This window comes from Callithrix jacchus, chromosome 6 (assembly GCF_049354715.1).
Source record: "Callithrix jacchus isolate 240 chromosome 6, calJac240_pri, whole genome shotgun sequence".
NCBI classification, from domain to species: Eukaryota; Metazoa; Chordata; class Mammalia; order Primates; family Cebidae; genus Callithrix; species Callithrix jacchus.
Genome location: NC_133507.1, coordinates 122,283,597 through 122,307,590, shown reverse-complemented (window position 1 = coordinate 122,307,590; position 23,994 = coordinate 122,283,597). Strand labels below are relative to the sequence as shown.

The 23,994-nt window shown below is 41.8% G+C and overlaps 1 protein-coding gene across 2 annotated transcripts in view; it reads right to left on the bottom strand.

Moving 5' to 3' along the window:
* The window catches only part of CASP10 (caspase 10), a 42,476-nt gene that overhangs the window by 3,395 nt on the left and 15,087 nt on the right, over positions 1–23,994 (bottom strand). Inside the window, exons 4-10 of one of the 2 annotated variants that reach the window (XR_001912325.4) lie at positions 23,791–23,926; positions 18,787–18,896; positions 11,044–11,080; positions 8,852–8,943; positions 6,828–6,936; positions 5,235–5,739; positions 4,023–4,221 (exon numbers count right to left, since the gene is read on the bottom strand). Coding sequence is in view for 1 of the 2 variants with exons in the window: in XM_002749624.6 (XP_002749670.1) it covers positions 5,235–5,739; positions 6,828–6,936; positions 8,852–8,943; positions 11,044–11,080; positions 18,787–18,896; positions 23,791–23,926 (989 nt within the window). In the remaining variant the exon portion in view is untranslated. The remainder of the gene's footprint in view (positions 1–4,022; positions 4,222–5,234; positions 5,740–6,827; positions 6,937–8,851; positions 8,944–11,043; positions 11,081–18,786; positions 18,897–23,790; positions 23,927–23,994) is intronic. The other variant, XM_002749624.6, reaches the window with a different exon arrangement.

Here is a 23,994-nt window from a genome sequence, read left to right as displayed (position 1 = left end):
AAAAAATTTTTTTTTTTTACAAAATCTCACTCTGTCACCCAGGCTGGAGTGCAGTGGTGTGATCTCGGCTCACTGCAGCCTCCACCTCCTAGATTCAAGTGATTCTCATGCCTCAGCCTCCCAAGTAGCTGGGATTAAAGGTGCTACCACATTCGGCCAGTTAGTAAAGACCGAGTTTCACCATATTGCTTGCCCAGGCTGGTCTCAAACCCCTGACCTGAGGTGATCTGCCCACCTCAGCCTCCCAAAGTGCTGGAATTACAGGCATGAGCCACTATGCCTGGCTCAGAGAAGAAAATTTTTTTCAACCAGGAGGTAGAAACCACACATCAAGTCTTAGAAAAGACACTAGGTAACATGTACCAGGTCTTAGATCAATAAATCTGCAGCAGATTCCACAGATACCAACAATGCCCTCTCTGTAGTCTTGGGAGAGATCCAAAAATAAACATGACACAATTCCTGGAGTTAAACACTTAAAATGCAGATATAAAACATTTACCAAGGATGGCATATACACAATATTCATAACACAAGGCAGAGTGTGGTCAACACCAAATGAAAGGTCCAGGTTCCACTGCAAGTTCAGAGGAGAACACACTTCCGGTTGGGAGGGAGAGAGAAGGCTTTATGCAGGTGGTAGCATTTGAGCCTGGGCTTGCAGGACATACAGCATTTAGCAGAACATTCTCAGGGTGGCCAATACATATCACTGGAAGCAAGCACAGGTTCTGAAGACAGATTCAATTTTGAATTGTGGCTCCATCACTCATTCATTGTGTGGTCGTAGGCTGGTTACTCACTGCTCCGTGCCTCAGTTTTCCCAGCTCTAAAATAGGGACCCATCTTAGGAGTTGCCAAGAGAATTAAAGAACATATATCAGGTGAAGCACTTAGAACACTGGCTACACTGCTCTGCTGACCATCATTTTTAGAATAAGTATGACTACTCTCATCCCCTCATCCTCACCATCACTGTTTTTCAGGTAGGGGATGCGGGTCCTGACCTGTTCTCAATCCCTGCATCTTGCTTTGCACCTGCTCTCTATTCCCAAATCTTCCTGTGTCTGGTTCCTTCTTATCACTTAGTCTCACCTGAAATATTACCTCCACCAACAAGCTATCATTATCCTGTTTTGATTTGTTCATGGCAGGTATCACTTCCTGAAATTGTCTCTTGTTTTTAGAGACAGGATCTTACTCTGTTGCCCAGGCTAGAGTGCAGTGCGATCACAACTCACAATAGCCTCAAACTTCTGGGCCTAAGCAATCCTCCCACTTCAGACTCCCTAGTAGCTAGGACTACAAGTACATGCCACCACACCTAGAAAAGTTTTTTCTTATTAATTTAAATGTCATTTAAATTAATATTAATTAATAATTAAATACCTAAAATTATTAAATAATTAAAGTCTCATTAATTTAGATATTAACCACTGAAAACTATAAAACATTGATGAAAGAAAGTGAAAAGGACACAAACAAATGGAACGATATCTTGTGTTCATGGGTTGGAAGAATTAATCTCATTAACATGACCATAGTACCCAAGGTGACCTACAGACTTAATGCAGTCCCTATCAAGATACCAGTGACAAGCTAAGTGCAGTGGCAAATGCCTGTAATCCCAGCTACTCAGGAGTATGAGGTGGGAGGATTGCTTGAGCCCAGGAGTTCAAGTCTAACCTGGACAACACAGCAAGACCCCATCTGTACAACAAAACAAAACAAAAACAAGCAAAAAAATTACATTCTTCATAGAAACAGGAAAAAAGAAGCCTAAAATGTATGTGGAGCCATAAAAGACCCCAAATAGTGAAAGCATGCTGAGCAAAAAAAGCAAGCTGGAGGCATCACACTATCTGACTTCAAAATATACTACAAATCTAGAGTTACCAAAACATCATGATACTGGGATAAAAACAGACACATAGATCAATGGAACAGAATAGAGACCCCAGAAATAAATTCACACACCTAAAGCCAACTGATTTTTGACAAAGGTGCCAAGAACATACAGTGGGTAAAAGAGAATCCCTTCAAAAAATGGTGTTGGGAAAATTGGACATTCACATGAAGAAAAATGAAACTAAACACTTATCTCTCATCATCATATACAAAAACCAACTTAAAATGCATAAGATAAAATATAAAACCTGAAACTATGATGCTACTGGAAGAAAACATAGGCCAAATATATCATGACATTGGGTTGGGCAAGGATTTTTAAAATAAGACCTCAAAAGCACAGACAACAAAAGCAAAAATAGATAAATGGGATTACATCAAATTAAAACTCTTTTGCACAGAAAAGAAAAACCAGAGTGAAGAGACAATCTACAAAATGGAAAAAAAAAAAGCTTGCAAACTATCTGGATATTAACTTCACAAGGGGTTAACATCCAGAATATACAAGAAATGTAAACAACTCAACAGAAAAAAAACATAATAATAATAATCCTATTTAAAAATGGGTAAAAGACTTTAATAGACATTTCTCAAAAGAAAACATACAAATGCTCCACAGGTATAGGAAAAAATGCTCAACATCGTTAATCATCAGGGAAATGCAAATCAAAACCACAGTGACAGCCAGGCACAGTGGCACACACCTGTCATACCAGCACTTTGGGAGGCCAAAGTGGGCGGATCACTTGAGGTCAGGAGTTCAAGACCAGCCTGGCCAATGTGGTAAAACCCTGTCTCTACTAAAAATACAAAAATTAGCCAGGCATGGTGGTGCATGCCTGTAATCCCAGCTATTCAGGAGGCTGAGGCAGGAGAATTGCTTAAACCTGGGAGGCAGAGGCTGCAATAAGCGAAGATTGTGCCACTGCGCTTCAGCCTAGGTGACAGAGCGAGACCTTGTCTCAAAAACAAACAAACACAGAGAGATGCCGCTTCGTTCAAATTAGAACGACTATTATCAAAGAAACAAAAAACAACCAAAATACATGTTGGCAAGGATCTGGAGAAAAGGGGACACTTACACACTGTCGGTGCTATTGTAAATTAGTAAGCCATTATGGAAAATAGTATGCCAGTTCCTCAAAAAATTAAAAATAAAAATACTACATGATCCAGCAATCTCCATACCAAGTATACAGTCTAAGGAAATGCAATCAATATGTCAAAGAGATACCTGCACTCCCCTGTTTACTGCAGCATTATTTATAATAGCCGAGATATGGAATCAACCTAAGTGTCCAAAAATGGATATATATGGATCAAGAACATGTGATGTTTATAATGGAATACCATTCAGCCATAAAGAAGAAGAAAATCTTGACATTTCTGACAACGTGAATGAACCCAGAGAATATCATGTTAAGTAAAATAAGCCAGAAACAGAAAAAAACCTGCATGTTCTCACTCATGTGGAATCTTTGTTTTAAAAGTTGATGTCATAGAAGCAGGGAGTAGAACCGCCATTACGGAGATGAGAGAGGGAAGGAGGGAAGGGAAGATGAGGAGAGGTTAGTCAATGCGTACAAAGTTACAATTAGATAGGAGGAATAATCTCGGGTGTTCTATTTATTGCACAGTGGGGTGACTGTGGTTAACAGCAAGGCATTCTGAGCTGGGCACAGTGGGTTGAGCTTATAATCCTAGTTACTTCAAGGCTAAGTCAGGAGGATTGCTTGAGCCCAGGAGCTCAAGACCAGCCTGGGCAACATGGTGAGATCCCATATCTAAATCAATCAATCAATCAATCAATAAGGTGTTATATATTATAAAATAGCTAGAAGAGAGACTTTTAGAGGTTCTCACCACAAAAACAAGATACATGCATGAAGTGATGGATAACTAGCTACCCTGATTTGATCATTATACAACACATATATGTACTGAAACATCAAATTATATCCCCAAAATATGTACAATTATTAAGTATCAATTAAAAATAACAAAGAAATTTCTGGAATATTAAAAAAACAGGCATTTCTTAATCATGCATGTATACTGTCTCCTTTTAATACTGTTGAATTTTTAAAATAATAATAATTTAAATATTCACTTACATTTTTATTATCTGTCTTTCCTTCACTGGACTTTTAGCTCCCTGGAGAGCAGATTTTGTCTCTCTTGTACACAGGCTGCATCCCCAGCCCCCAGTTCAGTACCCAGTACAGTAAGCACATAGTATGCCCTCAATAAATATTGCCTTGTTCCTGAAGCCATAGACATTAGCCTCTGATGTCTGTGGTAGAGATGGAGGGGCTGGTAAAGAAGAGAGAAAAGCAAAGTTGACTCAAGGCTCCAATCCTGAACTCCCAGAAGAACACTATGGCCATTCCTCCAGATGGGAATTCAGGAGTAGGAGCTCCTGGAGAAGGCTGGGGAGATGAGCTTAGAAACATGCATGCTGAATGTGAGGTCCAAGGGCTAAACAGAGGTAAGATATCTAGTGGGCTATTAATGAGATTGGCTCAGGCACGACGTCATTCACTGGCCCAGAAAATGTTTATCAGGTTCACAGTATATCAGGTCAGGGGCTGAGGATATCGAGTTGACTAAAACAGGGTCTCTACTCCCCAGGAATTCAGAGATGAGTGGGCCAGAGACGGCAACTTTGGAGACATTTTCATGGAGGCACCCATGGCCTCTAGGTAAAGCTAAAGCTGTTAGGAGGGTAGCATGTGGCAGAGACAGAAGGGAAGCTGTCAGAGCAGTGGCAAAGAGAATGCCAAAGACAGCACATAGGTGCTCAGGACTGACAAATAAACAAAGGAACAAATAAAAGGCCCCCATTCTTTTGTCCATGCTATTCCCTCTGCCCAGCACATCTCTCACCTGATTTTTGCCTAACATCTATTTGTTATTTCTAGAAGCCTCCTCTGATCCTTCAAATATGGGAAAGGTACTCATCCTGCATGTTCCCATTAACACCTATACATCACAGTGTACACTTACCAGCTGGGGATGTCCTTCCCTGTCTATTTGTTTGTCTATCCTTCTAGATTGTAAGCAACCTGAGGGCAAGAACTCTGTCTTTTTTTAATTCCGTATCTTTCTTTCCAGATCCATGCTGGTACTCAATACAAGGTTGTTGGATGGATGGACGGATGGATGGATAGATGGGTAGATAAACAGGAAGGTAGGCAGATGAATGAACAGGTTCATAGATGAAACAACTTAGAACTCTCACCCTTACCAAAGGTGTTGAATGAGAGTAAAATAAATAAATAAATAAAATTAATTAATTAAAAATAGAAGAATAAAAGATCTCTCACCTTGGGACCAATGTTTTCAGATGATTACACAGAGACTGAATATACCAGCTGCCTTCCTGCACATCCCGAAAGGATACATAGCCTGGGACAGTGGCCAGACCAAGCAGGAAGTCAGCCTCGACAGGAATACTGTCCTGCAGTATTCCCTGCAGGGAAGTGGGCTGCTGCTCAGGGTTCAGAGCATCTGCTTCGATGGAGACAGAAGGCTGTATCTCATCACCCTGGCAGGCCTGGATGAAAAAGAGTTTAGGTTTTTTAGCCAGTCCAGGGCACTGCAGGGCTGTGAAGTGAGACATGATCTCCCGAATGGGAATGAGGGCCTCATCTGAAGAGTAGACAGCTCCAAATTTCCCATGGGTCAGAATACAGAACACAAAGCAGTCCCCATTGACATGTTCTGGATTGCACTTCTGCTCCTGCAGGACCTCCTCCATGCGCCCTCTCGTCACATTATTGTATGTGCACACTGTGAACCCAAGCCAGTTGAACACACGCCTCAGGATCTCTGTTTTAAAAGAGAGAGAGAAAGAGAGAAACGGGAAATAATAAAATGAAGCAAAACAAAATGAGGAACTAAAACAAGACTGGACATGGTATCTCACTGTAATCCCAGCACTTGGGGAGGCCGAGGCAGGAGGATCACTTGAGGTCAGGAGTTTGAGACCAGTCTAGCCAACATGGTGAAACCCCATCTCTACTAAAAATGCAAAAATTAGCCAGGTGCAGGGATTGCACTGCTGCACTCCAGCCTGGGCAACATTGCAAGACTGTCTCAAAAAAAAAAAAAAAATACCCAGAACTGAAACAATGATAATAGTTACAAAAATTGCACAGCAAAAGACCTAAAGCTTTAAATTACCTTTTTTTTTTTTTTGAGACAGAGTCTTACTCTGTCGCCAGGCTGGAGTGCAGTGGCGTGATCTTGGCTCACTGCAACATCCGCCACCCGGGTTCAAGCAATTCTCCTGCCTCAGCCTCACGAGTAGCTGGGACTATAGGCAGGCACCACCACACCCAGCTAATTTTTGTCTTATCATTAGAGTTGGGGTTTCACCATGTTGGCCAGGATGGTCTGTATCTCTTGACCTCATGATCTGCCCGCCTCAGCCTTCCAAAGTGCTGGGATTACAGGTGTGAGCCACCATGCCTGGCCATTTTTATTTTCATAAAAATAAAATCTTACAATGAATCTCTTATCATGTAATAGCCAGCGTCGTCACAACAGTCCTGAAAATTGGCCATGGCCAATGTTTCATCCTGTTCCACAGTTGAAGAAGCCAAGGTCTCTCGACTCTCCAACCATCACAAACCTAGGTAGTGGTGGAGCTGGAGCTCACACCCAGGTTTTCTCATATCAATCCAGCATGCTCTCCCCGGTACATGCTCTCCCCTATTCAGAGTTGTAAACAGTCAGAAATTCTTACCACTCTTCAGCAGATTGATGCTGCCCCAGGGATATATAAGAGACTCAGAAACATGATATCATCCTTATATGTATATGGGAGATAAAAGTCACAGAAAGAAAATGTGAAAATAAAAAATATTTTTAAGATCCCCAATTTGCATTTGATAAACTATTCCAGACTTTCTTACCAGCATCTTTATAGGTTCCTCGTCTATCCTTCAGGGAGGTAAAGCTGTGGTTGTTGACAATGACACAGTGGCCTCTGTGCTTCCGATTCATCCTGTACACAGCTGCCGCCTTGAAGAACAGATAGAACCACTTAGAAGGGATCCTCATCTTAGGGCCTTAAATGTTTCTAACTAACCTCTCCAGTGGTATCCGTTGTGAGGAAGAGCAGGATGTATCTCCTCGTGCCAGTTGTTTAAACCATGGTTTTTGGGTTTTTTTGAGAGAGTCTTCCTTTTGTTGCCCAGGCTGGAATGCAGTGACACCATCTCAGCTCACTGCAACCCCTACCTCCCACTTTCAAAGGATCCTCCTGCCTCACCCTCCCAAGTAGCTGGGATTACAGGTACCCACCACCAAGCCCAGATAATTTTTGTATTTTTGGTAGAGGCAGGGTTTCACCATGTTGGCCAGGCTGGTCTCAAACTCCTCAAGTGATCCACCCACCTCAGCCTCCCAAAGTGCTGGGATTACAGGCGTGAGCCATCATGCCTGGCCAAAACCATGTTTCTATACTCTAGTCTAAACTCCTTGGAATATTTATGCCGCATTATTTCTAAAGTCACATATTGAAAGACTAGGAATTCTGACCACTCTGCAACTCAGTTTTACTGCACAAGGTGATCTGAATAAAATTTCAAAGATTCCTTTTTAAGTTCTAGAGCCCAGGACAAAGGATAAATTTCATTTGCACTAAAGATCAGACACTTCCTTTTTTACAAGATGCCACTCCCCAGTATCAGAGGCAGAGAGTTCTCAAGATCCTGGCTCTGGCCGGGTGTAGTGGCTCACACCTGTAATTCCAGCACTTTGGGAGGCCAAGATGGGTGGATCATGAGGTCAGGAGTTCAAGACCAGCCTGGCCAATATGGTGAAACACTATCTCTACTAAAATTACAAAAATTAGCTGGGCATGGTGGCACATGCCTGTAATCCCAGCTACTTGGGAAGCTGAGGCAGAAGAACCGCTAGAACTCGAGAGGCGGAGGTTGCAGTGAGCCAAGATTATGCCACTGTACTCCAGCCTGGGTGACAGAGTAAGACTCTGCCTCAAAAAAAAAAAAAATACTGGCTCTAGTGTGGAATTAGCTAATTAATTCCAAGGAAGAATACCAGGTCCTAATTAAAATCAGACTTTGCCCAGTTTGACTGGAAAAGCTCAGTTATGAAAGTTAAAAAATTGAATATGTATTTTAATATTGTCAAACCCAGGGTTTATGCAAAAGCATCTTCATTTTCATATTAGCAACATGAATGAAGAAAGCATACGCAAGGGTTTCATGAGACGACATAAATATCAGAGATTTTTTTCAGATGGTATACTTCTGGAGTGACCTAATGCCTTCAAAAAAAGAGAAATCTCTTTTGTAACTTTATTTCTGAATATAAAAATAATATGCAAGCTGGCATGGTGGTACTCAGGTGGCTGAGGCAGGAGAATCCTTTGAGCCTAAGAGTTCAGGACCAGCCTGGGCAACATAGTGAGACTGCCATCTTTGTATATAAATATAAATATATACATTTTCACAGTAGGAATTTAAAAATATGCGCAATTATTTCTGAAGACTGTTGTAAACAGCATGTGATTGCAAATTAGCTGAGCTGACTTTAGCAGAGCCTCTGTGGAGCTAAAATCATCCTTGAAATCATGATACATCTTTATCCAAGCAGAAAATAAGAGACTTCAGTGGATAAGAAAAGAAACTTCCCTCTCCAGAAATAACCCAAAGGGAATGCAGGACTCACAGTGCAACAGCATTTCCTCCACAGTCCAAGGTATCAATCACTTCTGATTGATGTAGAAAAAGTGGGAAGAACAGAGGTAATTACAGAGAGAGGGAGAAACATATCAGAAACAAACTGCTCTGAGCCCTCAAAGCCATCAAAGGCCGGACCCTACGGAGAGAGCACCTAAAGAAACCATCCTTTTGATTGCATTGGAAAAACATTTTTTAATTAAAAAAAGAAAAAAAGAAACCATCCAGACCTTTGTGCTGGTTTCAAAATTGGGAGGGTCAGCAGATGCTCCTTGCATCCTCCTGGAGACCAGGCTTGGTGCACCATTTGTGGCTCTGTTACCTAGAAAGAGAGGTACTCAGACTCCAAATATCTTCCCCAAGCACTTAGATTTCCTCACTAATAATTTTCTGACATCAAATCTAATTCTGGAGGATTATTTTTATCTCGAGGCCCTCCTCAGACAAATTCAGCCACCATGCCCTTCCTAACAGGAGAGGCTGATGTGTCTTTGCATTCCTTTTTGCTTTGTCCAGGTTGGAAACTATGCTGCTGGCAGGGATAGGGTGGGAAATTAATTAAAATCCCATGGATCATCTCAAGAATTCCAACTCAAGCATTGTTGGGTTGAGCAGGCATTTATCTGTTACTGGATATACAGAGGCTAGGTGGACCTCGAGAAGAAAAAAGAGGGAGGCTGGGTGTGGTGGTTCATGTCTGTAATCCCAGTACTTTGGGAGGCCAAGACGGGCAGATCACCTGAGCCCAAGAGTTCAAGACCAGCTTGGAAAACTTAGTGAGACCCCCATCTCTAGAAAAAAATATATAAAAAATTATCTGGGCGTGGTGACACATGCCTGTAGTTCCAACTTCCTGGGACATTGAGGTGGGTGGTTCACCTGAGCCCGAGAAGTCAAGGCTGCAGTGAGCTGTGATTATACTACAGCACTCCAGCCTGGCAACAGAGTGAGACCCTGTCTCAAAAAAAAGAAAAAAGAAATAGAAGAGAAAAAAGAAGGTTCCAGTTTGGCATCAGCTGAGGATCATACTGCTTTGAAGTGTTCTTGCAAACTCCCTGATTCTTCTGGAAAAGACACTATTACAGAGAGAAGGTCAAGGATGGGTTATTTGTCATGTGGCACTAACAGGGAAATGTAACATGAAACAGTTTTCTTTTTCCTCTTGTAGAAAGTTTGTAGTAGAATCCACCAAACTCTATCCTTATCTCTGGGGCATGAGTTAGTTATTAACTACTGCTAAGGATCAATCCTCAGGCTTAGCTCAGGCTGAGCAAGTCCATACTCTCCAGACCAGAAAACACAGCAAAAGAGATCCACACTGCAGTGGCTCAAGCACCTATAAATTTCTCCTCACCATGGGAGAAGGTAACACTCCAGGGGAAGCCACGTCTAAATGTTGGAAGCCACGCAGAGTTGTAAAGCTGAAAGAAACTGCCTTATTCCTCAGAGGGGTGAAGTGGTCGCCTGAGCTCACATAAGTAGATAGCGGAAGAGCCTGGCCTTAGGAGAGCTAGCTCTGGAACCAGACTCAGACTGCTGGGTTCAAATCCCAGCTTCACTTCTTTTTAGCTGCAGTGCAAACAAAGCACTAGATTTCATGGGTCTTGGTTTCCTCACTGGTGAGAATAACAGCAGTACAGTGATTGGAGGATTAAATGACATACTCCCTGGAATCTCTCTGAACAGTGCCTGGTACATGACAAGGGCTTCATAATGGTAACCGAGCCAATGTTATCAACATCATAGCACACCACCTCCATGTTAGGCAAAATGACAGATGGCTAGCAAAGTTGTATGTCTTGGACTCTGAAGGTTAATTTTCCAGAAAAAAAAAAATGAGGAATGGGCTGTGACAAACTCTATATACCACAGAAAGACTTCACCAAAGCCTGTTTGTTCATAAGCAGTTTAGCCCGATGGCAGATTCTGGAATACTTGCTTAAGGTTTTGGTTTCTGAGCAGGGATTCAGGGAACTAAACACACCATCCTCAGGTCCCTCCTCTAGTTTCTTCTCTCCCTCTGAATCAACATCTGGAAGCACTCCATAAAGGACACCCACCCAGACTGCATGTTCCACTGTCAGTGCTGGCCTGAAGGCTCCAGCCCTGCTGGGGGCTGTTTCTGCTACACAGAGAGTGACCTAATTCTGAAGGGTAGAGGGAGAGCAGCTGTCTGCACTTTCTAGAATCTGCTACACTAGGCATTCAGAGCAGAAACCACGCAGCCCTCTCCATACGGCCATAGAAAAGCCTAGTGTAAAACATGCATTCAATGTCTTGCCTTGAATTGGAATAGAAAATGAATTCTCCATTATCTGTAAACCTTCTTTTCCAAGTCACCTGAAATTCCTTCATATATATCAAATATATCTACCCCTGCCATACTGATCTAAGTTGTAAAAAGTGTATTAGAAACACCTACCATCACTCCTTCCATGCTTATTTTTCCAGGGCTCCTCCTGTTGAGAAAACAAACAAAAAAATCCATGAAATGTAGGAAATTCACACAGTTGGATGAGAAACAAAAACTAGACTTGATGGAGGGAAGGACAGATATCTAATCCCCAGCCACAGAAAAGGTCATTGGCAGGAGATGGGAAGAGAACCAGCTCTCTCATCCAAAAGAGAAAGTTCACAAAGACGCACTGGCAAAAACAAAGTGTGACATATGCTCAAGGGTATTTATTCATTGCAGCATTATTTGCACTAAGGACTTAAAATAGCCTAATGTACACCAATAGGAAGCGACTGAAAAAACTACGATATGTCCACACAGTGGGGTGAGATGCCGAGGACAGACTCTATAGACGTCTCCAGGGGTGCTGTCACATGGAGAAAGGAGAACGAAATGGTATTTGAGTACACTACCTCTTTTGTAATAAAGAGAAGATATGAGTTGGACTTTTTTCAAAAGTGACAATAGGATAAATCAAAAAACAAATAAAAATGGTAATTGAGGGAGAAGGAGAGGCAAGGATGCAATATAGACTACTTTGGCATACGTTAATGTTTTATATAATTAAATACAAAATTAAAACAAAGTCTAGGACCCTGTCTTTTTTGTGTCCTCCTCCCCATTCACCACCACTCCCTTCCCCCATGACCCTCAGCCATCAGCCTGCAGCAGAAAGCCCCCAAGGGAACATGAGCAAGGTGTTGGGGAAGGGCTGGCCCTGACCTGCGTGAGGGAACCAACAAATCACCCCCAAGTTCCTGGGAATGCCTCCCTGCTGGAGCCCCCAGCCTTCTGGGCTGCACAATACTATGATTTCCCATCTCTGGCCAGGTGTGGTGGCTCACACCTGTAATCTCATTTGGGAGGTCAAAGTGGGTGGATCACGAGGTCAGGAATTCAAGACCAGCTTGGCCAATATAGTGAAACCCCATATCTACTAAAAATACAAAAAAAAAAAAAAAAATAGCCAGGAGTGGTGGCACATGCCTGTCATTCCAGCTACTTGAGAGGCTGAGGCAGGAGAATCACTTGAACCTGGGAGGCAGAGGTTGCAGCATGCTGAGATCATGTCACTGTACTTCAGCCTGGGCAACAGACCAAGACTGTCTAAAAAAAAAAAAAAAAAATTCCCAGCTCTGGGGAAAACAAATGCAAAGGAGGCTTAGTTTCACTCTCCAAAAGGCTTCCTGCCGTTCTTTTCACAAGCCACTGTTCCCTTCCTGCAGAATCCTAGATTCCTTCCAAGCGGCAGACAAGAGCCTGGCCAGGCTGCCGTCTGGTTTTGTCCAGTACTTGAGTGAGTCTTCAGGACTAAAGGGAATGCAGACACAGCAGCAGGCTCTGCCCAGCCCCTTCAGACCTTAGCTCTCCTTGATTTGTTCTTCCCCTGGCTGAAAAAGTCAGCCAGAACAGGGACTAGAAAAAAAGCTTTAAGGTCTAGTCTGTCTTTCTTCTCCTGAGAATGTTGCATCCTCTGCTGACACCTCTTAAGTATCTATGTCAAAGAGGAATGAATGAATGAATGAATGTTGCACAGCCTAGCCACACTCAGTCATCTTTCAACTTCTTTTGATTGTTTTCAAGAGGAGTCCAATAAGGCCTTATTAAGAAGAAGGTGTTAGGTCTCCTCCAACGAGAGGCATGCCTCTCCTTAAGAAAATCTTGTGTCACACTTAAAAATATCTATTTGGCTGGGCGTGGTGGGTCATGCCTGTAATCCCAGAACTTTGGGAGCAGAGGCGGGAGATCACCTGAAGTCAGGAGTTCAAAATCAGCCTGGCCAACATGGTGAAACACTGTCTCTACTAAACATACAAAAAATTAGCCAGGCATGGTGGCGGGTACCTTTAATCCCAGCTACTCGGGAGGCTGAGGCAGGAGAATCACTTGAACCTGGGAGGCAGAGGTTGCAGTGAGCCAAGATAGCACCATTGTACTCCAGCCTGGGCAACAAGAGTGAAACTCCATCTCAATTAAAAAAAAAAAAATATATATATATATATATATATATATATATATATCAATTTAATTTTTCAACAAATTAGGAGATGTTGCTTAAAATTCAATGAGAGTCTCTTCTCATTGAGCCCAATAAAATTTTTTTTTAAAATCTTCAGGTGCTTAAGAAACATGAGATGTTTCACCAAGTTATATTTTATTCATCACTTGATGGAGAGAGGAAGGGCTGCCCAGATAACTTTTAAGACACCTTCCAACCCTAAGAGTGTGTGAAAACATGTGAGGTCCTGTGCTGCAGTCCTCCCACACCTCCAGCACTGCCACAACTATCCCCACACTGCACGTGCTGTGGCCAGAGTCATCCCATGTCAGCAGAATCACATTGCTTCAGAGGCCACAGCTGAGCCATGCACCTTTAGAAACCACTGGATTTCTCAAAGACAAAGAGCAGAATGTATGTGTGTGTGTGTGTGTGTGTGTGTGGGTGTGTATGTGTCTGTCTGTCTACATGCACATCAGTATCTGAGTACAAACCTACTTGAAAAAGTGGGTGGGAAGAGTTAGGTTTAGCAGGCAATTTAACTTAGAATTAGGGAATCCTAAAATGTTAGTGCTGGAAAACCACGTTTTAAAGAGCTTCTGGGATGGCCAGGCTCATGCCTGGAACCCCAGCACTCATGGGAGGCTGAGGAGGGTGGATCACCTGAGATCAACATAATGAAACCCTGTCTCTACTAAAAATACAAAAAAAAAAAAAAAAATTAGCTGAGCATGGTGGCGCACACCTGTAATCCCAGCTACTAGGAAGGCTAAGGCACAAGAATCATTTGAACTTGGCAGGCGAGGTTGCATTGAGATTGTGCCATTGCACTCCAGCCTGGGCAACAGAGCAAGACTCCATCTCAAAAAAATAATAAAATGAAATAAAATTTTAAAATAAAGAGCTTCTGGGGGAGGGAGGAGTGGGGAGTGGGGAGGGGTTTGCAACGCTCTAAACAAAGTTGTGCCCAGGGTCAGGGAGTTGCCCATAAATGTCAGTTTAAGTGGATTACAGTAACAGAATCAAGGGGAGCAGCCTCCCTCCCTCAATACCTCAATTAGATGTCTAAGCGCTTTTCTAGGACTGGAATTAATTGAATCAAGGGCTATTTTCCTAGAGAAAAGAAGCCAATTTAGGCTTTTATAAATAATTGCAATTTTGTGTTATTTCCCTTTGGGGGAGATACGGAATTCAAATAAACTCACAGCAAGCAGGCAGAGGTGTTTCTTTTAATTAAGGATGCACTTAATCTCTTAAGATCACTTACAAAGTGCCCTCCCAAAGCTGAGATTCCCTCAAATGCCTAAATACCTCCACCTGCTGAATCGGCTTCAGGGCAAGAGCCACAGAGCAAACCTTCCTGTTCTGTGTCACTTCCTGGCTGCTGCACAGTCTTCAGGTGGAGCATTTGCCCAGCCTTTGCCAAACTCCAGGAGCTACAGGTCATCTGACCAGTTTCCACTGTCTCCTTTATTTAAAAAAACAAGAACACCTTCCTGGGGAGACAGGAGGGTCCTTCTTTACAGTAGAATGCTGAGAGCCAACTTACAAATGTGGAGAGAATACTGGAGTCGGAAAAGCATTGCTTTACAACCAACATCGCAAATGCTGGATCACGCAAGAATCATCAGTGAACACTCAATCTAGGGGAAACTTCTCATGTGCAGCAGGATATTTACAGAATCTTAAAATATCTCTCCAGCACTTGCTTATTAATTGTATGGGGGGAAAAATAGTAACTATATAAAAATTAACTACAGAGTGAAGATATCAGAAAACCAAACAATCAAAATTAGCATCACGAATTGGAGGGCAGATGGACATCTTGTGCCTACAAACGGGATGCCCTGAGAAAAACACACCACTTCTGTGATATTCTGGCTAGAATGTATGTCTTGAATCTAATTGTGAAGAAACACCACACGTACCAAAGATAAACAAAATTCTACTTAATGAAAGGTGGGAGGAGTGACTGCATTCTTCAAAAGTCTCAATGGCGGCTGGGTGCGGTGGCTCATGCCTGTCATCCCAGCACTTTGGGAGGCTGAGGTGGGTGGATCACAAGGTCAGGAGTTCAAGACCAGCCTGGCCAACATGGTGAAACCCCATCTCTACTAAAAATATAAAAATTAGCTGGGCATGGTGGCATGTTCCTTTTATCCCAGCTACTCAGGAGGCTGAGGCAGAAGAATTGCTTGAACTGGTACCCAGGAGGCAGAGTCAAGCCACTACACTCCAGCCTAGGCTACAGAGCAAGACTCCGTCTCCAAATAAATAAATAAATAAAGTCTTGATGGCATAAAAGAGGAAATTAAATGGCATAAAAGCTATGGAAATGTTCAAGATTAAAGGAGACGAAGCCAGGTGTGGTGGCTCATGCCTGTAATCCCAGCTCTTTGGGAGGCTGAGGCAGGCAGATCACTTAGGTCAGGAGTTTGAGACCAGCCTGGCCAACATGGTGAAACCCCATCTCTACTAAAAATACAAAAATTAGCCAAACGTGGTGGCACATGCCTGTAATCTCAGATACTCAAGAGGCTGAGGCACAAGAATTGCTTTAACCCAGGAGGTGGAGGTTATAGTGAGCCAAGATCATGCCACTACACTTCAGCCTGGGAGACAGAGGGAGGCTCTATGCCCCCTCAAAAAAATAGAAAAAAAAGAGTAAAGATGACTAAAGGATCATGACAACTAATTACAATATTGCATTGTATTATATTGTATTTTTAATTTTTATTATTTTCTTTTAGAGAGGGTCTCACTATGTTGCCCAGGCTTGTCTCAAACTCCTGGTCTCAAGTGGTCCTCCCACCTCGACCTCCCAAAGTGCTAGGATTACAGGTGTGAGCCAATGTACCCAGCCTTACCCAGGGGTAAATACACTGTACCCAGCTGTATTTACATATGATCTTAGGTGGAATTTTGTGCTGGATGAACTGTCAAGGACATTATTGGGTTCAACAGACAAAATTGGAATATGGACCATTGATTTGATAAAAGTATTATATTAACGTAACTTTCCTGGCATTGATAATTGTATTATAGCTCTATAAAAGAATATCCTTGTTATTAGGAAATACACACCAAAATGTTTAGGAGTAAAGGGCCATGATATATGCAACTTACTCTCAAAAAGTTCAGAAAAAAAATTTGTGTGTGGAGACAGAAAAAGAGCACAAGTATGAGTGAATGCACAAAATAATAAAGCAAATGGGGTAAAACATCGACAACAGGTAGGTGAATCTAGGAAAACAGTACATAGGTGTTCTTTGTATTATTCACATTCTTACAACTTTTCTATAAAATTGAAATTATTTTTAAATCTAAAAATCATAACTAAAAATATGAGACCATGACAGTTGTAAAGAAGCCATAAAACAATTTTTAAGAATAAAAAATAAAGGCCGGGCATGGTGGCTCACATCTGTAATCCCAGCACTTTGGGAGGCCAAGGTGGGCAGATCACTTGAGGTCAGGAGTCCGAGACTAGCCTGGCCAACTTAGTGAAACCCTGTCTCTATTAAAAATACAAAAATTAGCCAGGTGTGGTGGCGCACACCTGTAATACCAGCTATTTGGTATTACAGGAGGCTGAGGCAGGAGAATCACTTGAACCAGGGAGGTGGAGGTTGCAGTGAGCCAAGATTGTGTCACTGCACTCCAGCCTGGGTGACAGAGTGAGACTCAATCTCAAAAAAAATAAATAAAATAAAACTTCTACAAACAACCCAACTAGAAAATGAGCAAAGGACTTAGACAGACACTTCTCTAAAGAAGATATACAAATGGCCTAAAAGCACATGGGAAAGATGATCAACAACCACAAAACCAAATCCTTGTGGTTTTTATTTGCATTTCCTTAATTTGCATCAAAACCACAAGGAATGGCTACTATCAAAAGGAAAAGAAAATAGAAGGAAATCAAGGAAATGCAAATCAAAACCACAAGGATGGCTACTATCAAAAGAAAAGATTAGGTTTTGGTGAGGAAGTGTTGCTGAGGATGTGGAGAAACTGGAACCCTTGTGCACAGTTGGTGGAAATGTCAAACAGTAGTCACTGCGTAAAATAGTATGAAGGTTCCTCAAAAACACTGAAAATAGAATGACTATATAATCCACCATGGGTACGTACCCAAAAGAACTGAAAGCCGCATCTCAAAGAGATATTTTCACACTGATATTCTTAGCAGCGTTCTTAAAAATAGTCAAAAGGTGGCAGCAGCCCAAGAGTCCATCAGTGGACGAGCGGATAACAAAACGTGGTAGACTGAGTCCTCACTCAGAGTCATCCATAGGTTCTTGGTAACTCCGACTTTCAGTGAAACAATGAACTGTATGCTGTAGGAACTTAAATCTTAGGGATTATTTTTGTTATTGTTTTTTGAGACAGGGTCTAACTCTGTCACCCAGGCTGGAGTGCAATGATGCAATCTCAGCTCATAGCAACCTCTGCCTTCCAGGTTCAAGCAATTCTTGTGCCTCAGCCTCCTGAGTAGCTGGGATAATAGGTGTGCGCCACCACACCCGGCTAATCTTTGTATTTTTAGTAGAGATGGGGTTTTGGCAAGGCTGGTCTCGAACTCCTGGCCTCAAGTAATCCACCCACCTTGGCCTCTCAAAGTGCTGGGATTACAGGTGTGGGCCAGCATGCCGGGCCAACTCTTGTTTATATCAATTAGCCAATGGTAAAATTGGTTTTATTATATGGTATGTGGCTGAGCATGGTGGTTCACTGCTGTAATCTTAGCACTTTAGGAGGATAAGGCAGGAGGTTTGCTTGAGCCCAAGAGTTTGAGACCAGCCTGGGCAACAGAGTGAGACCCCATCTCTACCAAAAAATTTAAAAATAAAAATAAATACATTATACAGTGTGCTATCACTTAAAGTCAGTTTCCAAAAATCTATCAATGCTGTTAAGTGAGGATATACTTTATATACACACAGTGGAATATTATTCAGCCTTTAGAAAGAAGAAAATTCTGAGATATGCTACAACTTAGATGAACCCCGAAGACATTACGTTAAGTGAAATGAGCTAGTCACAAAAGAACAAATATTGTATGATTCCACTTATATGAGGTACCCTAAGGAGTCTAATTTATATAGAGAGAAAGTAGAACAGTGGTTTCCAAGCTCCCAGGGATCATGATCACATTGTGAGGAACAGACTGCAGACTCTCCCAGTGTTTCCCCTTCCACCCATCCTTTCAGAGCTGAGCACCCAGAAACCAGAAACACACTTCTTGTCCTCTGGGTTGCCCAGCAACATGCTTGGCAAACCTCTTGTTCAATACATTAAGAATTTCAAAGCAGTAACAGCAGAGCATTAAACAAAGGTCTGCATTTGAACTCTGGAATTACTGCTAGGTGTCCTGTACTCCATAGATTTTATGTCCCTGAAGCCAAGTCTAATTGCATCCCACAGATAAGAACAGAGAAACCATTTCAAAACAACTCAGGGATGTGTGGAATAAGCTCAGACTAACTAGTGAGAGCTCACACTAACTACCTCTCACTAGTCAGCTAGCGAGAGCCAATTGTTAAATTTTCAGAAAATGTGCACTCTGGTTAATATCATGTTGTTTCCTTGAAATCACCACGGCGGGAGCATATACAGCAAATGGTACAAACTGGGGCCTCTCTTTTTCTTTTTGGGGTTGGAAGATGGAGCTGGTTGTTAAACAATGACCAGCACACCACTGAACCTACCGGTAAGGCTTCCAAGAATGTTTTAACTTCTGTTTGGGAAAACAGTTCTTCCTTTCCTTGATACAATGACTCAGCTTCCTTGTCTACAGGAGGTATCACTATCTGGGTAGCTGGAAATAAAATCACAAACAGAAAAACAAAAATCACCTTCTGATTCATAGCAATCCAAAATAACCAGTCATCAAAAGCAGCCATGTAAAGTAATTATTTTGAAGAGAATTGTAATTTTCTTTTTTTTTTGAGATGGAGTTTTGCTCTTGTTGCCCAAGCTGGAGTGCAAGGGAGCAATATTGGTCATTGCAAACTCTACCTCCCAGGTTCATGTGATTCTCCTGCCTCAGCCTCCTGAGTAGGTGAGATTACAGGCATGCGCCACCATGCCCTGCTAATATTTGTATTTTTAGTAAAGACAGGGTTTCACCATGTTTGCCAGGCCGGTCTTGAACTCCTGACTTCCGCTGATCCACCCACCTCAGCCTTCCAAAGTGCTGGGATTACAGGGGTGAGTCACCGTGCCTGGCCTGAGAATTGTAAATTTCTAATTGCATTTGTTTATGGAAGCCTACATATATACCTGGAAAAAAAGGGTACATTTATAAATGATTTTTATTCTTTGTATTGTTATATTTTCTATTACTTTTATGTTTTTGTTATTTTTATAATTTTATGAGTGCCTTAAAATTACTATATCCTTTATTAAATAGTATTTTAAAACTTACTGTTGTTTTAAGCTGCTAAAAAAAAAGTATGGTGTTTAATGTGCCAGATAATTGCCAAGTAGAGATTTCTAAAGCATTACCTCAAAAAATAATATCAGAATTCAGGCTATAATAGCAAAAAAAGAAGAAGGAAAAAAGAATGGAAGAAAAAAGACAATCCATTTAAAAGTGGCAATTATATAAAAATGTTATATCCATAATATGACTTCTAAGAGAATATTAATAAAAATGGGCTATCTCTGTATTATTAATATATTCATTAAAATGTCAGCTACATTATGTGGGAGGGGAAAGCAAGTTATAGAATATAATTAGCATGGTCTTTGTCAAATATATATGTGTCTCTGTGTGTGTGTAATAGCTATGTACACATACAATTGTTTCTAAATAGAAGAAAATCAGTAATATATATTTCAAACAGTGGTTATCTTTGGGAAATGGGTTGGTAATAGAAAAAAAAGAAAAGGAGAAAGACTTTTACCTTCTACATTCTATACTGTTTTAATTATTTGAATTTGTATTTGATTTTATTATTATGTACCATATTTGAATAATAAATTAAAAATACTAGGCCGGCACAGTGGCTCATGCCTGTAATCCCAGCACTTTGGGAGGCCAAGGCAGACGGATCATGAGGTCAGAAGTTTGAGACCAGCCTGGCCAAGGTGAAACCCCATTTCTACTAAAAATGCAAAAATTAGCTGTGTGTGGTGGTGTGTGCTTGTAATCCCAGCTACTTAGGAGGAGGCTGAGGCAAAAGAATTGCTTGAACCTGGGAGGCAGAGGTGGCAGTGAACCAAGATCACTCCACTGCATTCCAGCCTGGCGACAGAACAAGATTCTGTCTCAAAAAATAAAAATAAAAATAAAAAACTAAAGCAAACACCAAGGCTCAAGAAAACTTAAAAAGTTAGCCAGGTGGTCCTTAAATAAAGTTACCTAGCTTGGACTTTGGATCACACTTACAGAAATGTCTAAACTCTGATTCCCATTCTTTTCAGTCCTTTAGTCTTTCATCTTATTGGCAGAACTAGGCTCAAACTCTTAGAACTAAAGAAAGTCAATATTGAAATAGCAATAATGATTGACACCCAAAAGAGATCTCACACACAGGTAGGTTGTAGAAAAGAAAAATCAAAATTAGGGCCTGGTGCAATGGGTACACCTGTAATCTCAGCATTTTGGGAGGCCAAGTCGGGCCAATCACCTGAGGTCAAGAGTTTGATATCAGATTGACCAACATGGAGAAACCTTGTCTCTACTAAAAATACAAAAAATTAGCCAGGTGTGGTGGTGCATGCCTGTAATCCCAGCTACTTGGGAGGCTGAGGCAGGAGAATCACTTGAACCCAGGAGGCAGAGGTTTCCGTGAGCCAAGATCGCACCATTGCACTCCAACCTGGGCAACAAGAGCGAAACTCCATCTCAAAAAAAAAAAAGAAAAATCAAAATTAGAACTCTGCTGATGTAAAGCTCAGTCCTGGGCCCAGTACAGTGGCTCTCACCTGTATTCCCAGCACTTTAGAAGGCTGTGGCAGGCAGATCAGAGATCACTTCTTAAGGTCAAGAGTTCAAGATCAGCCTGCCCAACATGGTGAAATTCTGCTTTACTAAAAATACAAAAATTAGCTGGATGTGGTGGCAGGCACCTGTAATTCCAGCTACTCAGGAGGCTGAGGCAGAAGAATCACTTGAACCTGGGAGGTGGAGGTTGCAGTGAGCTGAGATTGTGCCACCGCACTCCAGCCTGGGCAACAGAGCAAGACTCCATCTCAAATAAAAATAAAAAAAAGCTCAGTGGGCATGATGGCTCATGCCTGCAATCCCAGCACTTTGGGAGGCCAAGGCTAGTGGATCACCTGAGATCAGGAGTTCGAGACCAGCCTGACTAACGGTAAAACCCTGTCTCTACTAAAAATACAAAAACTAGCCAAGTGTAGTGGTGGGCACCTGTAATCCCAGTACTCGGGAGGCTGAGACAGGAAAATCACTTGAACCCAGGAGGTGGAGGTTGCAGTGAGTCAAGATCATGCCATTGCACTCCAGCCTGAGCAACAGAGTGAGACTCTGTCTCAAAAAATAAAAATTAAATTTAAAAATAAAGCTCAGTCGTCAACACTCACTGAGACAAATGTAATCAACTACATAGAAACTAGTGTGTCTTCTTTTTAAATATCCAAAATAATATGACCACTTGCCCTGTGTTTACTTTATATGGGATACAACATTACAGGAAAAAGACAATTGGTTCAGAGGAAAACTCAGCGCTCATGTGAAGATTCCAAATATTCTTTCCATATCAATTTTTTGCTTTTTATTTCTCATTTGATAATTTGATGACAAAAAGAACTGTTTTATTCTTCATAAATTAAATTATGCATTTATTCATTGTTTTATTGAGATTTTATCAATTTAACAACAGTATATTTTGCACCTCAACTCATTCTGTGTCGTTTCCTCTTAGCTAGTTTCATTTTTAACCAAAGAAATTTGCACACTAGAGTCACTCACTGAACTAAATTAAGGGTGTGGCATAAAAGTTTCATGAATATACTCAGGAGTTTTTAATGTATAGCTCTTGTTTAACAGTGGAGAAGTGGACTCGGAAAAACATAGATATTTAGCATATTGACACATGGTGAGGCAGCCAGGTTTGACTTCTGTCCTATATAAAATATCACAGCAGAACTACCTTTATCAGACAGACTTAAAAAAAAAAAAAAATCTGGGTGAGTTGGCTCACGCCTGTAATCCCAGCACTTTGGGAGGCCAAGATGGGCAGATCACGAGGTCAGGAGTTAAAGACCAGCCTGGCTAACATGGTGAAACCCCATCTCTACTAAAAATGCAAAAATTAGCCGGGCATGGTGGTGCCTGCCTGTAATCCCAGCTACTTAGGAGCCTGAGGCAGGAGCATTGCTTGAACCCGGGAGGTGGAGGTTGCAGTGAGCTGAGATTGCCCCACTACAACCCAGCCTGGGTGACAGAGTGAGACTCTGTCTAAAAAATAAAAAATAATAATAATAATAAAGTTCTTCTTTGATAGTCGTTTCTGAGAATGTGAAGTCTTCATTACTTATCTCTCAGTAACAATAGTCACATGTATTGAATGCTTATTCCATGCCAGACAAGCATTTTACAGAAATTATCTCATTCAATCCTCACAAAAACCTATGATGTGGGTACTATTATTATGCCCACTTTACACATGGGAAAAGTGAAACAGAAAAGCCAAAAAAGTACCACTGCACCACGAATAAGCGGAGTCCTGGCAACCTCACTATAGACTCCACTCTCACCCCAGGCTATCCTGCCTTCTTTTTTATGTCATTTCATTTAAAACAATTTCATACACTCTCACTCCCATATTAGAATCAGAAAAAGATGTTTGTCTAAAACTATTTCCCTGCACTGAAATGTAAGTTCCAAGAGGGCAGGAGCTTTGCTCTGTACTTTGCTATATCCCCAACTTCTTTTTTTTTTTTTGAGACTGAGTCTAAGTCTGTTGCCCAGGCTGGAGTGCAGTGGTGTAATTTCGGCTCACTGCAACCTCTGCCTCCTGGGTTCAAGCAATTCTCTTGCCTCAGCCTCCCAAGTAACTGGGATTACAGGCACACACCGCCATGCTCTGCTATTTTTTTGTATTTTTTTTAGTAAAAATTGGGTTTCACTGTGTTGCCCAGGCTGGTTTCGAACTCCTGAGCTCAGGCAATCTGCCCGCCTTGACCTCCCAAAGTGCTGGGATTACAGGCATGAGCCACCACGCCCGGCCATCCTCAACTTCTAAAACAGTGCCTGGTACAAAATATGACCTCAACTAATGAATTCAATATGAACAAAAGGAAGATTTCTGGCTTTTCTAGTAGAATATTACCAGAATGATGAGTAAACATCACACACGGGCGTGGTGCAGTGGCTCACACCTGTAATCCCAGCACTTTGAAAGGCTGAGGCGGGTGGATCACTTGATGTCAGCAGTTGGAGACAAGCCTGGCCAACGTGGTGAAACCCTGTCTCTACTAAAAATACAAAAATTAGCCAGGTGTGGTGCCAGGTGCCTGTAATCCCAGCTACTCAGGAGGCTGAGGCAGAAGAATCACTTGAACCTGGGAGGCGGAGGTTTCAGTGAGCCGACATCGCACCACTGCACTCCAGCCTGGGTGGAAGAGTAAGTGAGACTCTGTCTCAAAAAAAAAAAAAACCCCAAACAAAAAAAATCATGCAAGGCCAACTGGGTTAAGAATGTCCATGGTCTTGTGCAAGTTAGCAAGCACAAGCTACTTACCTTTCTCTCTTTTATATTTCTCTATGTTTCTCAAAAGGTTAGGTACAACCTTTTCGCAGAGGTCCTCCAGGACTGTCAGATTATCTTCATCTATTTTATGTTGTTTCTCTAGAAATGCCAGTAACCCTAGAGAGGTCTACAAGAGAATCAATAGAATTACACTTCCTTCCCTACTGATTATCCACTCACTCAAATGTTACCTGC